Source organism: Histoplasma capsulatum, genomic scaffold (assembly GCF_000149585.1).
Source record: "Histoplasma capsulatum NAm1 scaffold_7 genomic scaffold, whole genome shotgun sequence".
Classification (NCBI taxonomy): Eukaryota; Fungi; Ascomycota; class Eurotiomycetes; order Onygenales; family Ajellomycetaceae; genus Histoplasma; species Histoplasma mississippiense.
Genome location: NW_001813976.1, coordinates 249,349 through 262,553, shown reverse-complemented (window position 1 = coordinate 262,553; position 13,205 = coordinate 249,349). Strand labels below are relative to the sequence as shown.

Sequence of the window (13,205 nt, the reverse complement as noted above, 5' to 3'; positions counted from 1 at the left end):
TGTGCTGGATACGATGATGGAGGACGTCAGTCAAAGAGGGATGTTGGGGGAGGAAAATGATAGCTGGATATATATCTATTTATATCAGTATGTGAAGATAGGCCTATATATATCTCTATGTCTACAGCGAAGACTATAAAAATTATATACTTTCTCCACTTCGGCAGTTTGATCCAAGCTGGGCGACGGCTAACTACCTACTTTTTGTATGGCAACCGCACTGCCGAAGACGGTGCTGAGTAAGCGGATGCTTAGGATAGGTTCGGTTCTCAGCACCGACTCTGATTGGCGCGCAACATTCCGCCCCGACAGTAGCCGAGCTATTTCCACGGCCACCGAAAATAACCAACACCGGACAGAGGGCGAAACCCTGGAAAACGCGCTGGAATAAGTATATTAATCAGTGCAGGGGGATAGGTTGGTGGAGCTGGCGCAGCTTCCGCTGCCGGCAAGCCGTTCCAAGCTCTGATCAACAAAACATAATCTGCACTGTACAAGTATATAACCGTTAGGTATCTCGGTGGCGCCACCTTTGTTTCATGTGCTGATATCAATCTTGGATCTTCCTCTCCATTTCCATTGCTATCACTTTGAACATACCACAGTAGCAGAGTGACACAGCGCAACCGAACGCTGCACAGCGGTACCTATATCAAGTGACCATGCCACCAGCTGCTATCTCCCCGCCAGCCAGCCCACGCCTTCAAAGCAACGGTGATCTGTCCAGGTACAAGGGCTACGACCATGTGCACTGGTACGTGGGCAATGCCAAACAAGCTGCCGCCTACTACACGGCCCGCATGGGCTTCGAGAGGATCGCATATCGAGGTCTAGAAACGGGCTCCAAAGCTGTTGCCTCCCACGTCGTCGGCAACGGCAATATCACCTTCGTGCTCACCTCGCCCCTGAGATCGCTGGACCACCTGTCCCAGTTCAGCGAAGATGATCAGGCGCTGTTGACGGAGATTCACTCGCACCTGGAAAAGCACGGGGACGGCGTCAAGGATGTTGCGTTCGAAGTCGACGATGTCGAGGCTGTTTTCAACGCTGCGGTGCGGAACGGGGCGACGGTTGTTTCGGGCATCAAGACCCTGGAGGACGGCCAGGGTGTGGTCAAAATGGCAACCATACAAACATACGGCGAGACGACGCATACTCTAATCGAAAGGACAGGTTATTCGGGCGTATTCTTGCCGGGATATCGACAGGAGACTGCAGAGGATCCCCTTTCGAAACATCTGCCCCCAGTCCCACTCTTGCACGTTGACCATTGCGTTGGCAATCAGGATTGGAATGAGATGGACAAAGTTTGTGAATAGTATTATCCCCCCCGGGTTTCCCCTGAACAAACTGAAAAGAGAGACCTGGCTAACTTCGATTTTTAGTTATGAGAAAGTCCTCGGCTTCCACCGGTTCTGGTCTGTCGACGACAAGGATATCTTCACGTATGTACCCCTTTTCCTTTCCGTCCATAATTCCTTTCTTGTAACTCCTCTGATTAACACAAATAACATATCTCCAGTGAATTCTCCGCCCTAAAGTCCGTCGTCATGGCATCTCCAAACGAGCTGGTAAAGATGCCCATAAACGAGCCTGCGAAAGGCAAGAAACAATCCCAAATCGAGGAATATGTCAACTTCTACAACGGGGCGGGCGTCCAACACATCGCGCTCCGCTCGGACGATATCATCCGTGACATCACGAATCTGAAAGCCCGCGGAGTGGAGTTCATCAAGGTCCCCGAGACGTATTACGAGGATATGAAGGCGAGATTGGAGAAGGGGGGCATGAAGTTGGAGGAAGACTTTGAGACGCTGAAAAGTCTAGATATTCTTATTGATTTTGATGAAGGGGGTTATCTGTTGCAGTTGTTCACGAAGGTAGGTTCCTGAAATATCTTTTCTTCAGTGTTATTACAAAGATTTTGGAAGGGCGGCAGACAATGCTAACCGAGATATTCTTGCTTTACAGCACCTCATGGACCGTCCGACCGTCTTCGTTGAAATCATCCAACGCCACAACTTCTCCGGCTTTGGCGCGGGGAATTTCAAATCCCTCTTCGAGGCCATTGAGCGCGAGCAGGCACTGCGTGGTAATCTGATTTAAACCACTCCACATGACACGATATGAAATTATATGACAGCAATTTGCTTTTTACGCTGTTGGCTTTGTTTATTTTATTTCATTTTTTTTTTTTTGGCAATCGTCCCCAACACGTGACCTCTATATCTTCTTTTCTATGCTCTTTTTGCTTTTCGACATGCTTTTCTTTGGTCTTATTTGACATGTTTATTTGGCGATATACAACATACGATTTTTTTTTGTTATGCCAGCTTTCGTTTGGAAAAGTCGGGTGGTGGTCCTATATATAATATCTTGCCAAAAATATCTTGTACGAAGGCACTTTGTGCTGGCAGGTGGTTAGAAGTGAGCCATTAGAAACAATTGCTATAATACGGGGATAACATATATCTTGCCTTCACTCTTGTTCAGCAGATAGATAATTCCATGGATATTCACATTCCATTTTTTCTTTCATCACGCCAGCCCTGCACGTCGGAGTCGGCCGTGGCTCTCAATCTCCTTTTTATCCATTTTCGACGCGGGGATCGGAAGCATACACTTCAGGGGCTCGTTTTCCCTTTATTCTCCGCTAATTCCACTCCACATCACCGCTTGGGATTTCAGCGAGAAATTTGTTCATACCCAACCCACGGCGGCCCAGATCGGCTCAGTCCTCGACTGACAGGGCATGCTCATCGGACACGGCGGGGCTACAGTGGGGTCACGGCGGATTTAGGTTAGTCCTGGTTTCAGAACTATTTGCGAAATGTCATGCGTTGTAACCCGCGGAAGACACCTTATTTTCCAAGTTTAGAGAGATGGTGGAGTTGATTTAATATTGAAAGAACATCACTTGTCGACCCGTAGGCAATTGGATCACACTCTCCAGCACCGAAAATACGTCAGTTTGAGAAGACGGTCGTATCAAGAGAAGTACCCCCCTTTCATTCCGCTCGGAAATGAAGTGATAGCATTGCCTGCGCCGTGCCAATTGTCGATTCATTTGTATGTACACCTGGTGTGTGTCGCCCGCGTCCGCTTGTGATGACATACACCCCTGCACTTGTAAAGCAACGATCTCTTATTAGTCACCCAAGCGGAGGCAATAGAATGCTTCTTTGAAGAAACTCTCCGCACTGCGATGGAGGAATCTCAACTGAAACGTTTAGATCGTATAGGACCATTGCGTGAATCACATTGCATCTTCTAGGCTAAAGATTTGACCCACTCGAACGAGGGATTTTGCTTGCCCGATCAAGAGAAAGGCAGCATTGCGGACAGGTTCGCCTCTTTGCGGACGGCTTGTCCAGATTAGAACTTATCCCCTTATCACACCGCTTTCTCTTAGTGGTTAAGAAGGGCAGTATGTCGCTCTCCTATAACTTCCAAGACGCGGGGGGGGTTCGTCCCCTCTACTACCAGCATGGCTAGGGGATGAACGAGCTCTTTTGCCCCAGTAGCCTAGAAATTTCAGTTGCCCCTAATACCGAGGAATGAATTCCATGCTGCGTGGTGTCGGCTCTTTTCTTTCGTCTTCTTTCTGCTTCCTTCCTTTCTTTCTAGATGTGCGGTATATCATGTAACAGTTCTTATTGTGCAAAAGTAATTTCATGGATACAACAAGTACAACATACTAAAAGGTGTACACAGTATACAACTCTGTCCGAAATCGACATGTAACCTAATAGCCTATGACTCCCATTTTTAAGAACATGTCGTCATTGTCTATGTGCGCTTTGACCTCAGCACCTTGCAATTCATTGACATCCCAACAGGATTTAACGAAGCGTCCGTGGAACATAACAGCAGCGGAGGACGTGGCCCAAACAGCAAATTGGCCAGGTAGATTTTCTGGCGAGTTTTTGCACGTGTTAGCAACCTACTCCAGAATCCATGGACGGCAGTGCCGATGCGTAGGGAAATTAATGGGCCAAAAAGAGGGAAAGGAGGGGTGTATACCATCATCCCAGTCATAGCTATGCTCCGAAAAACCAGCAGCCTTTACGCCTGGGCTGTAAATGGAACCAGGATCAAAGCTGATTATTTGAGCCTTCTCAACGGGTTCTTGGATGGCAATGCGATGTAGCAGGGCCAAAAATGCAGCTTTGCTCGAAGCGTATGTACCTGCGATCGGGTTGAGATGGTAATCGGCGGCTGTTGCGGAGGATACATGAACCAGGCTCTGTACGATATGGACGAAATAATGAAAGGTGTATCAGCCCAGGCTAAGTTTAACAAGCAGCAAAGCTAAAATGCAGATCATTGATACCGGTCAGGGGAGTAAATTCTCACCTTCTTCTTTCCATTTGGAAAAGCATCGATGTTGTTGAAGAATCGTTGTGTCATATCCAAATTTGCACGTGTATTTGCGTCAAACGCAGCCCACGCGTCGCTGTGCTTGGCCTTCAGGATATCGCCTATGGGATCGATGACTCCGGCGTTCAGAACGAGCACATCGACTGCGGTATTTTCTTCCCTGAGTCGATCCCAAAACCGAGCGACCCTCATCTTGTCGGAGATGTCGCATGGCACGGCTTGCAGTTCACCACAATATCCAGGGACTTCCTTTTGCAGTTGCTTGACCGCATCAAAGAGAACTTCAGAGCGACGACCTAGGAGGATGATTTTCAATGCGCCAGCTTGGGCGAAGGCTCTGGCAATGGCTAACCCGATACCGCCGCCACCACCAGTGATTACCACTGTTTGGCCAGCTTGGGAGTGCTCGGGAGCAGTTGGGGATATGGCCGCATACGGCTTTTTATGAACGGTCTTCGTTGCGAAGCGCGGCATGTTGGAATATCTTAGATAAAGGGAATTTGAAATTCGAAATTTTGAGCTCAACTCACACCAAGTTGGTCTGTTATAGAAAGGAGAATGGTGTGTTCGAATGTTAATTCTGTATTCCAATGACTTGATAAGGATGCCGGAAGAGTATTCATTGCTGTTATTTATATCGCTAGCCTCCTTAGTCTCTTCCGCTCTTCATACCTCATGTTTCCGCAAGGTGATGGTTCATTCGGTGGTATATTAAGACGGTCATCCCCCCTGATGACGCTGTGGAGATCCACAACATTCTCGTAACTGTGCAATGGCTCCTTTTTGATTTGTTCACGCGCTAGCTTATACCATGCCGTCTGGTCCGCAGCGCAAAGACAGTGTTTGCCAGCGGAGTTCTGCTGTTGCGAACAACAAACTGCTGGCGGATGTTGAACTAGTTGACTTTGACGTTGCGGAGTTGGCAACGGAACTCCGTCAACTTTCCTGTTCGGGACAAGTCCCTTAGTTAGTTGCTTAGTCATCCCGCCCCGGCAAACCACAATCGATCTCCAGCACAAAATCTCTGGTGGACAGCTTTTCTTGATTTGCAAGGTCCTCCGCAGCTGTTGGCGAGAATGACTACCTCTCGCAGGAAAGCCTGCTCTTGGTGCATTAAGGCTAAGCGCCGCTGCGATCTCCGTCTCCCGCAATGCAGACGGTGTTTCGTCAAGGGCTTGGACTGTAGGTATGGGCCCAGAGCCGAGCCGGAGGAACACCCTGGTACAGACTCCCTGTTTGCCAACAGCGAACTGGCATTCGACTTTTCGTCTCTCAATGGACTCATGCCCACTGATGTGCCAGCCCTAAACGAGACTGATCAACTCTCGAGGGTGTTTGAGCCGACTCTTCAGGACACCAGTGGACCAATCCAGGGGGATTCCACTGTGACATCCACTATGTTGGATTATGATTCCCATACGGCACCTTCACTTAGTGAATCCAGCCACCAAGAAGATCCCCCTCTACCTGGAGGATGCTTTGACGCAGCGGTACTCCAACTCTATGTGGATGAGTTGAAAAGATGGTTACTGCAATGGGTCACCAAGGGTACCAACCCGTTCATCCATCAACAACTGTACTATGATTATATACCGTCGGAAATTCTAGATGCCTACAGCTGCTGCTCTATCTACTCTACAAAAAGTGCAGGGAACCAAAGAATTGTCTTCCACATCATCGAAGAGAAGGTGACTGCACTTTTAAATACCCATCACCTTCACCTTCACCAGCAGCAGCAGCAGCAGGAACAACAAACGTCCAATTTTACCCCATCCCATCTGACCCTCCGCAGACACCTTGCGCGCGTACAGTCTCTGCTAATTTACCAAATAATCCGCCTTTTTGGCGGCGATATCCGACAACAAGCCCTCGCGGAACAGCAGGCACCTTTATTAACAACCTGGCTACAGGAGATGTGGGACTCACTGATGAACAGCGGACTGGACATTTACTACAGTGACTCTAATGGCACATCATCACCCTCATCCTCCTTGTTTGCCGCCAGCGGTCAACCGCAAAAACAACAACCACAACGAGACCCCCTCTCCCTCTTTTCAACCCCAGTAACCTCGCTCTGGAAGGAGTGGCTCGTAGCCGAATGCGCCCGACGCACTCTAATCACTGTACGCGGCGTCGCCGGCGTGTACGAAACGATGAAGTTGGGATCTGCTGTTTGTCCTGGCGGGACGTCGTTCATCGCGAGCTCGGCGGTATGGGAGGCGCCGTCTGCGTATTGCTGGGCAAAGGCTTGGCGGGAGCGGGACAAGAGATATCTGGTTTCGATGGAGACGCTGCAATCGCTGGTGTGTCAAGCGCGGGCTTGTGACGTGGATCGGTTTGGGAAGACGTTGCTGATGCTGTTGCATCACAGGGAGGGTGTGGAAAGGTGGATTGCGGAAACTGGAGGTGGGGAGGGCATGTTTGGGTTGGCGTTGGATATTTGAAGGGGAGGATGAGAACGACGTCAGGCGGTGGCGATATATTTTTGAGGTTTCCTTTTCTCGTTTTATGTCATATGTGAAACTACAATCATTGGGGATAATTATACGCGGACATGTTACTCAGTACAGCTTTTTTTTATTAGATTTTGTTACCTTTTCTAGGCAAAACAAGAGCAAGAAACAAGAAACAAGAAACAAGAAACAAGAAACAAGAAACAAATAAGCAGAATGAACCATGGGCTACCCTACATGACAGAAAGAGGCGTATTGAACGCTGTGAGAAGGTGGACCGGTAAATGAGCAAATAAATACAAAACAGAAGAGTCCCAAACACAAAAGCGGATTTTCCCTAGATGGAAAGTTCCAACCACATTCGGAAAAACAGCCAACAGCAAGAAACGAGGAAGAAGGGGGCCAGAGAATCCAAGCACGGAAGAAATCAATGAAAATCGACGATCATGGAATCCAGCTAATTTACATGCAACATTCTCAAAACAATCCTTTCCCTCATTCCAGTAGAAGAATCTGACCCTGACAAATCCCAGATAAATCGAGAACTTAACGCGGAAAAATAAAGAAAAAATGGTCGAAAACAGAAAAAAACACAAAAGAAAGAAAGCAAGGACGAAAGAAAGAACCTCGTAATAGGAGCTGGAAAGTAGGGTAGAGAAAAGGGAAGCAAGAGACTAACGGCGGACGATTAAACTGACATAAATAAAAAATCCCTGAGGTCTTGGAATCGTAAGTTTGAGGGGCGTGCGCGAAAGTATTCTATCTGACAAAAAACAAAAAAAAAAAAAAAAAAAAAAAAAAAAAAAAAAAAAAAAATTTAAATAAATAAAGGATGCGGGGAGGACAAAGGACAAAACAAAAGGGATATACAGGGCAACAGTAAGGCCGAATAAAACGGCAGACGGAATTGCGTGATTTAGTGTAAAGGAGATTTGAGCAGACAGATTTATTAGTAAAAGAGAAGGGACCAGTGGGAAAGAAGCAAACGAAAGTACACGGAGCATGACATCGAAAATCGGAAAACTTGAACAACGCATCACAAGACACCTAAAAGAAAATAAAAACTATGAGTTAGCCAATGCGCACACAGAGACCAAGACAACTCAGGAGTAAGGTGAGGACAAGGGAGATAATATCTAATCACCAATAACCAGACAAATCTTCAACTCCCTCTCATTCAGCGGATTCCCACACAGATCCAACAGTGGCTCCTGCCCATCGGGCACGCGCACATCCCACCCCCAACACCTATCAATTTGAAATTGCTCCGGCTTGCTCTGGAAGCACGCAGGCTGTCCCGCACACGCGAAGTTGGAATACAGCTTGAAGTGCACGGTGACGGCGGAGCGAATGTCGACGTAGGGGAGCTTGGCGAGGATATCATTCGGGCGGCCGATGCGGGGGTACAACTGCCCCATACCGTTTCGAGTCCCGAACCTGTCCCCGAGAAGATCGAGTCTTGGGTATGCTTCGTTATAACAACTGGACAGGTCGCTTGGGTGGAGATCCGGGAGAACGCGATAATAGCTGAGTGGGTCGTGGTGGGCTATGCGTGGTGGATTAAGACGGGAGCACCAGCTGTCCAAAGAAGGCTCTGCGCGACGGGTGTCGTAGATTCGCCGCAGGTAGAGACCTACCCTGCTTGCCTTGGGGATAGTGTTGTAGTAGAGATAGAGGACCCATGTGGAGCCCGCGTACCAGAAGGGAGGCGAAAAACATCGTTGTTTACTGTCCAGGGTGGCCGGGTGGGGGAAGCTTGTTGAGAATCTGAATGGAGGGAAAGGGCTGTATTCGGGGTGTGGATCTGGGAGATTCATAGGAAATGGTTTTATGAAATCGCTGCGTTCCCAGCCCGTAACGAATTGAGCTGCGATGAATCCGTGCTGTGGCACATGGTAGTTGCAGTCTTCATGAATAAGGCCCCTTGCTTTACGGGAAACTACAAGGTTTGCGGACATTTTATCCTCCTTCGTAATAGGATATTCGTGGGGGATCGCGTCGCCGACGGACATGGCGCATGGGTAAAGATCAGAATCTTTATGGAAACGATGTATTTGTATGCGCTGGGATGCAGGAAAGTCGCTCATCAGCATATCCTTTCTGATATTCAATTTCGGGCTAAATTCATCTGCAGAATCGACCAGGTGGGCAAGCTTTAACGCTTGTACAAAAGCAGAATGGATCACAGCCTGCTGGACAGGGCGTACTCCAAAGATGTCACGATGAGCCTGAATTCTACGGAAATGCTGAAGGGGAATATGCATATATCCTATATCCTCCATGATCATTTGTCGGATGGGAAGGATGTCAGGGTGTGTGTAGAGATCGAGCCATTGATTGTGTATATCTTCCGGGAATTGGCGAGCCGTCTCCAAATCCCCTTCCGCGCTGGTGTCCAGGTCCGTGTTGTTGTCTGTTTCCGGAGGATCATCGGGAAGAAGGCCTTCTAATTGGCGTTTGACATGGGCTGGAGCTGAGGCCTTATCGTCTAGAAAGGGGACACGCATTTTCGAGGCCTTCATCTCAAGAATTCGGTCGAGAAGAGATACTGCATACTCCCACCTATTCAACTCGGAGGGCATGTAAAATGTATCTCCACCAATTATTTCTCTCACCAATTCCGCAGGAATGTGATCCCAAACAGCGAGTGGCATTTCGCAACCACGTAGACGCAATAAAGCCTTAGCCGCATCGAGAATCACCATCCCTTCCTTCCCATAATAGCTTTCAGAGAAGGTATGTATGATAAGATGGATGTTCGAGACATTCAAGTGGTGCATGATATTTTGAGCTGCCCACTTCAATAGCTCAGGAAGTTCTAACCATTGACAAGATGCGAATATCCCTATAGGATCCAATTCAATCAAGTCCATGACGTTTCGACCGTACATATACTCTAAAGCAACTTCAAAGCCTACTTTCGTGATGTTTGGGTCCATCTCATCGGGGAAGATTGAAATGCCCCGTTCGCTATTCTCACTCCATTGGCCGGAAAGCATCGCAGAAAAGTAAGAACTCCTTTCCAGAATAGAGCGATGCAAGCTGTAAGTTGTCCCAAAGGCATTAACCGTGACCTCTGGAATCCCGCCTGCAGCGCCCCCAGCCAAAGCTGTTACTGTGGGTTTTGGGGTTGAGCCGATGGCGGGATGTGCCCCAACTAACAAAGATATTAGAATCAACCGTTCAACGAAGGGAGCTAGGTACTTTACCCGCTGCAGATGGATCTGCCATGGTGGAGCTGCAAGCCCGAGTATCAGTGCCTTTCCAGCTAGCTTGCCTCCTCAACACTACGAAGGAGCGTGGATTTGTAGCAACTTGAGAAAAGGCCGCAATGCTTCGTCGTGAGCTCGTCAAGTTTAACCACTCCGATGAAGGGGATGTTAAACGACCGGAGATGGTCTTGTTTCTCGCACGTCTAGGCTGCTTGGGACGAATAACACTCGATGACGATGATGAAGTGCCAGTGGAAGCCACAGATGACACGAGTGTGCAGCCTCGCGCTCTGCTTAGGTTTCTCGACAAGGATGATATCAGATCATCGATAGCCTGTACGGGGCAGTAATGGCTTGAGTGTGCTAAGGGGTTTTTGGAGGAAATGGATGATGAGGAACAGCAGTTGATGTTTGGAGGTTTGTGATTTGAACCACCGTGTTCCTGTCTCGAGAAAAAAGACGACAACAACACTTTCTCTGAGAGGTCCTGGAGTGATTCATAACATTGGTGGTCATCATCGGCAAACAGTGAAGCATTGTGATGGCGATGGTCGTCGGTGGTGATTGAAGTAGGCATCATTTTCTGCCACTCAGCACTGTATCGCTGTCTTTCTCTGTGCATTGTCTGAACAGAAGAGCACTCTTTGGCCTGAAATAAAGAAATAGAATAAAAAGGCAATCGAAGTCAATATACAAGAATTTAGTCCTTGTGTTGGTGTTTGGTGCATTAGAAAGAGATCAGCAGAAGCGGATATCTTATATCCAATATCCAGCTCCACCTTTAGAAATGTTCATCATCCTTGAGAGAACCACATGTTTTAGCTCAGTCGGGCCGTATGGTGGCTGCATGAACAGAGGAGAAAGAGTCCTGTGGTTCGCCAATTGCAAAATACATAAGAAGTGGAGTTATCCCTCATGTTGGGTGATAGGCGACAGATCTGTTGTCGTAAGGCACTGGTGATAGAAATGAAGGGCATGATATTGAAGGAACAACAGAGCAAGAGGGACAGCCCCAGTCCAGCGGGCGCATAGTCTCATGCAGGAGTCATTTCTATTTGCCAACGGGCGCATTTTGGGCCCCTCTACGCCGCCAGCTGGACACAGTGTAGCCAATGCAGCCATACAGGAAGCGCCAACGTAGTCAAAGAATACACAGTTAAGTCAAAGTAAGGCGGTGGGGAGATATCCTGATGACTAAGTCCCAGCTGCTTGTATGAACGTTGTATTAGGCCACTAGGGCAAAAGAGCTCAATCACCACCAGCGCCATAGTGGTATAACTACGGTTTGCGTTACTTTCTTCGCTGAGAGAATCTCCATCGGAACTCGCTGTAGACAGTTTTGACTTACTTGAAATATTGATACGGGGCATTAGCTTCCGCCATAATTTATTAGATAGGGCTTGACTGCTCACGTGGCTTTCTCCTCTGCTGGTTTGCCCAATTAGGATATAACTAGATGTTTGATAAACCTAACCAGAAATAGAGAAACACCGTATACTTCCTAAAATTACATTGCTGGCTACCAGCTACCACCATGGCCTTTGCTAGTCCTATGTTTAGGAGCCTGGCTCCCCGCGTTTCAAAGGAGTTCTTCACCTGCCGTCAATGCCTGAGGAAAAACTCCCAATTCGGCGTCTCGTCGCAAAGATGGATGAGCGTGCTCCCCTTCCGCACCACCCTAGGCCCCAAGGTGACTTCTTTAACATCCTCTGTGCGAATGCCGGGCTCCTCGATACTGAGATTTGCGTCCTTCACTTACACTGCAAAGCCTGCTGGCAACGGGTCCTCGGCCGGCAAATCCAAATATCCCGACGTTAGCGATAAAGTCGTGGCATACTGGTTATTGGGGAGCGCTGCATCTGTTTTTGGCCTCGTTGTGTTTGGAGGGTTGACCAGACTGACTGAATCTGGGTTTGTTTGTGCCGCACTCTCATCCGGTTGATGGTTAGACAATGAAGCGTGTAGGGGTTTAACTAATTTGTGCTCTGCAGACTGAGTATCACAGAATGGAGACCCGTGACGGGATCACTACCACCCTTCAGCGCCGAGGATTGGGAGTCTGAATTCTCCAAATACAAATCCTCACCGGAATACAAGATCTTGAACCCCAATATGTCCCTATCCGAATTTAAATTCATATACTACATGGAATGGATACATAGACAATGGGGTCGCTTCGTGGGCCTCTCCTTCATCCTGCCAGCTGCCTTCTTCGTCGCAACAAAAAAAGTTTCTAAACCAATGTCCTTGCGGCTACTGGGTATTGGCGGCCTGATCGGATTCCAAGGCTTCATTGGCTGGTGGATGGTGAAGTCAGGACTCAAGGACGACCTTTTCGCTCCTGGCAGCCATCCCAGAGTGAGCCAGTATAGATTAACGACCCACCTGGGCACAGCTTTCCTTTGCTACACAGCGATGCTCTGGAATGGCCTCGCGATCCTCCGCTCCAACCGCCTCCTCAAAGATCCTGTCAAGGGCATGGAAATCCTCAACGACCTCCGACACCCCAAGCTCAGCATATTCCGCAAATCCGTAGCGGGCCTCGCCCTCCTCGCCTTCACCACTGTCATATCTGGCGGGCTCGTCGCCGGCCTGGACGCAGGCCTCATCTACAATGAATTCCCCTTCATGGGCGAAGGCTTCGTACCTCCCACCTCCGAACTGTTTTCTGCCCACTACTCGCGCCTAGCTGATAAGTCGGACCTGTGGTGGCGGAACATGCTTGAGAACCCGTCCCTGGTTCAGCTGAACCATCGCATCCTGGCCTTGACCACTTTCTCCTCCGTCATGAGTTTGTGGGCCTACACATCCTTCTCGCCGGCTGTCAAGCAATTGCTGCCCAAGGCCGCGAAGAAAGGGATGCACGGCGTTGTCGGCTTCACGTTCCTGCAGGTTTCGCTAGGCATCACAACGCTCATGTACCTGGTACCCACTCATCTTGCCTCGGCACATCAGGCTGGTAGTTTGTTCCTCTTGACGTGGGTTCTTGTGCTCGGGAGCAGAATCTGGCATCCGTCGCGCACAGCGCGGTTACTACAGATGGCGGCGAAGATGAGTAAGGGACACGTACCCAAGCCTGTTGCTAGTAAATAGGAGCCGGGCAATATCTCGCGTGCGTTCCATATTTTGGAACGAGAGGGAAGAGGGTGGGGGGGGGGGG

The 13,205-nt window shown here is 48.8% G+C and overlaps 5 protein-coding genes across 5 annotated transcripts; 3 read left to right on the top strand and 2 right to left on the bottom strand.

Moving 5' to 3' along the window:
* Positions 1-662: 662 nt before the first annotated feature.
* On the top strand, positions 663-2,106 carry HCAG_05719 (4-hydroxyphenylpyruvate dioxygenase; the record flags this gene model as incomplete). The annotated part of the gene is made up of 4 exons (XM_001538064.1): positions 663-1,318; positions 1,386-1,445; positions 1,523-1,880; positions 1,972-2,106. 4 exons carry the CDS (start codon positions 663-665, stop codon positions 2,104-2,106), a joined length of 1,209 nt encoding a protein of 402 aa, XP_001538114.1.
* Positions 2,107-3,745: 1,639 nt separating this feature from the next.
* Positions 3,746-4,854, bottom strand: HCAG_05718 (predicted protein; the record flags this gene model as incomplete). The annotated part of the gene is made up of 3 exons (XM_001538063.1): positions 3,746-3,915; positions 4,024-4,246; positions 4,357-4,854. 3 exons carry the CDS (start codon positions 4,852-4,854, stop codon positions 3,746-3,748), a joined length of 891 nt encoding a protein of 296 aa, XP_001538113.1.
* A 337-nt stretch (positions 4,855-5,191) lies between these two features.
* On the top strand, positions 5,192-6,824 carry HCAG_05717 (predicted protein; the record flags this gene model as incomplete). The annotated part of the gene is made up of 2 exons (XM_001538062.1): positions 5,192-5,298; positions 5,474-6,824. The coding sequence occupies 2 exons, from the start codon at positions 5,192-5,194 to the stop codon at positions 6,822-6,824; spliced, it is 1,458 nt and encodes a 485-aa protein (XP_001538112.1).
* Positions 6,825-7,969: 1,145 nt separating this feature from the next.
* HCAG_05716 (predicted protein) lies at positions 7,970-10,625 on the bottom strand (the record flags this gene model as incomplete). Its single annotated transcript, XM_001538061.1, has 2 exons — positions 7,970-9,990; positions 10,043-10,625. The coding sequence occupies 2 exons, from the start codon at positions 10,623-10,625 to the stop codon at positions 7,970-7,972; spliced, it is 2,604 nt and encodes an 867-aa protein (XP_001538111.1).
* A 954-nt stretch (positions 10,626-11,579) lies between these two features.
* Positions 11,580-13,138, top strand: HCAG_05715 (cytochrome c oxidase assembly protein COX15; the record flags this gene model as incomplete). The annotated part of the gene is made up of 2 exons (XM_001538060.1): positions 11,580-11,956; positions 12,037-13,138. The coding sequence occupies 2 exons, from the start codon at positions 11,580-11,582 to the stop codon at positions 13,136-13,138; spliced, it is 1,479 nt and encodes a 492-aa protein (XP_001538110.1).
* Positions 13,139-13,205: the final 67 nt, after the last annotated feature.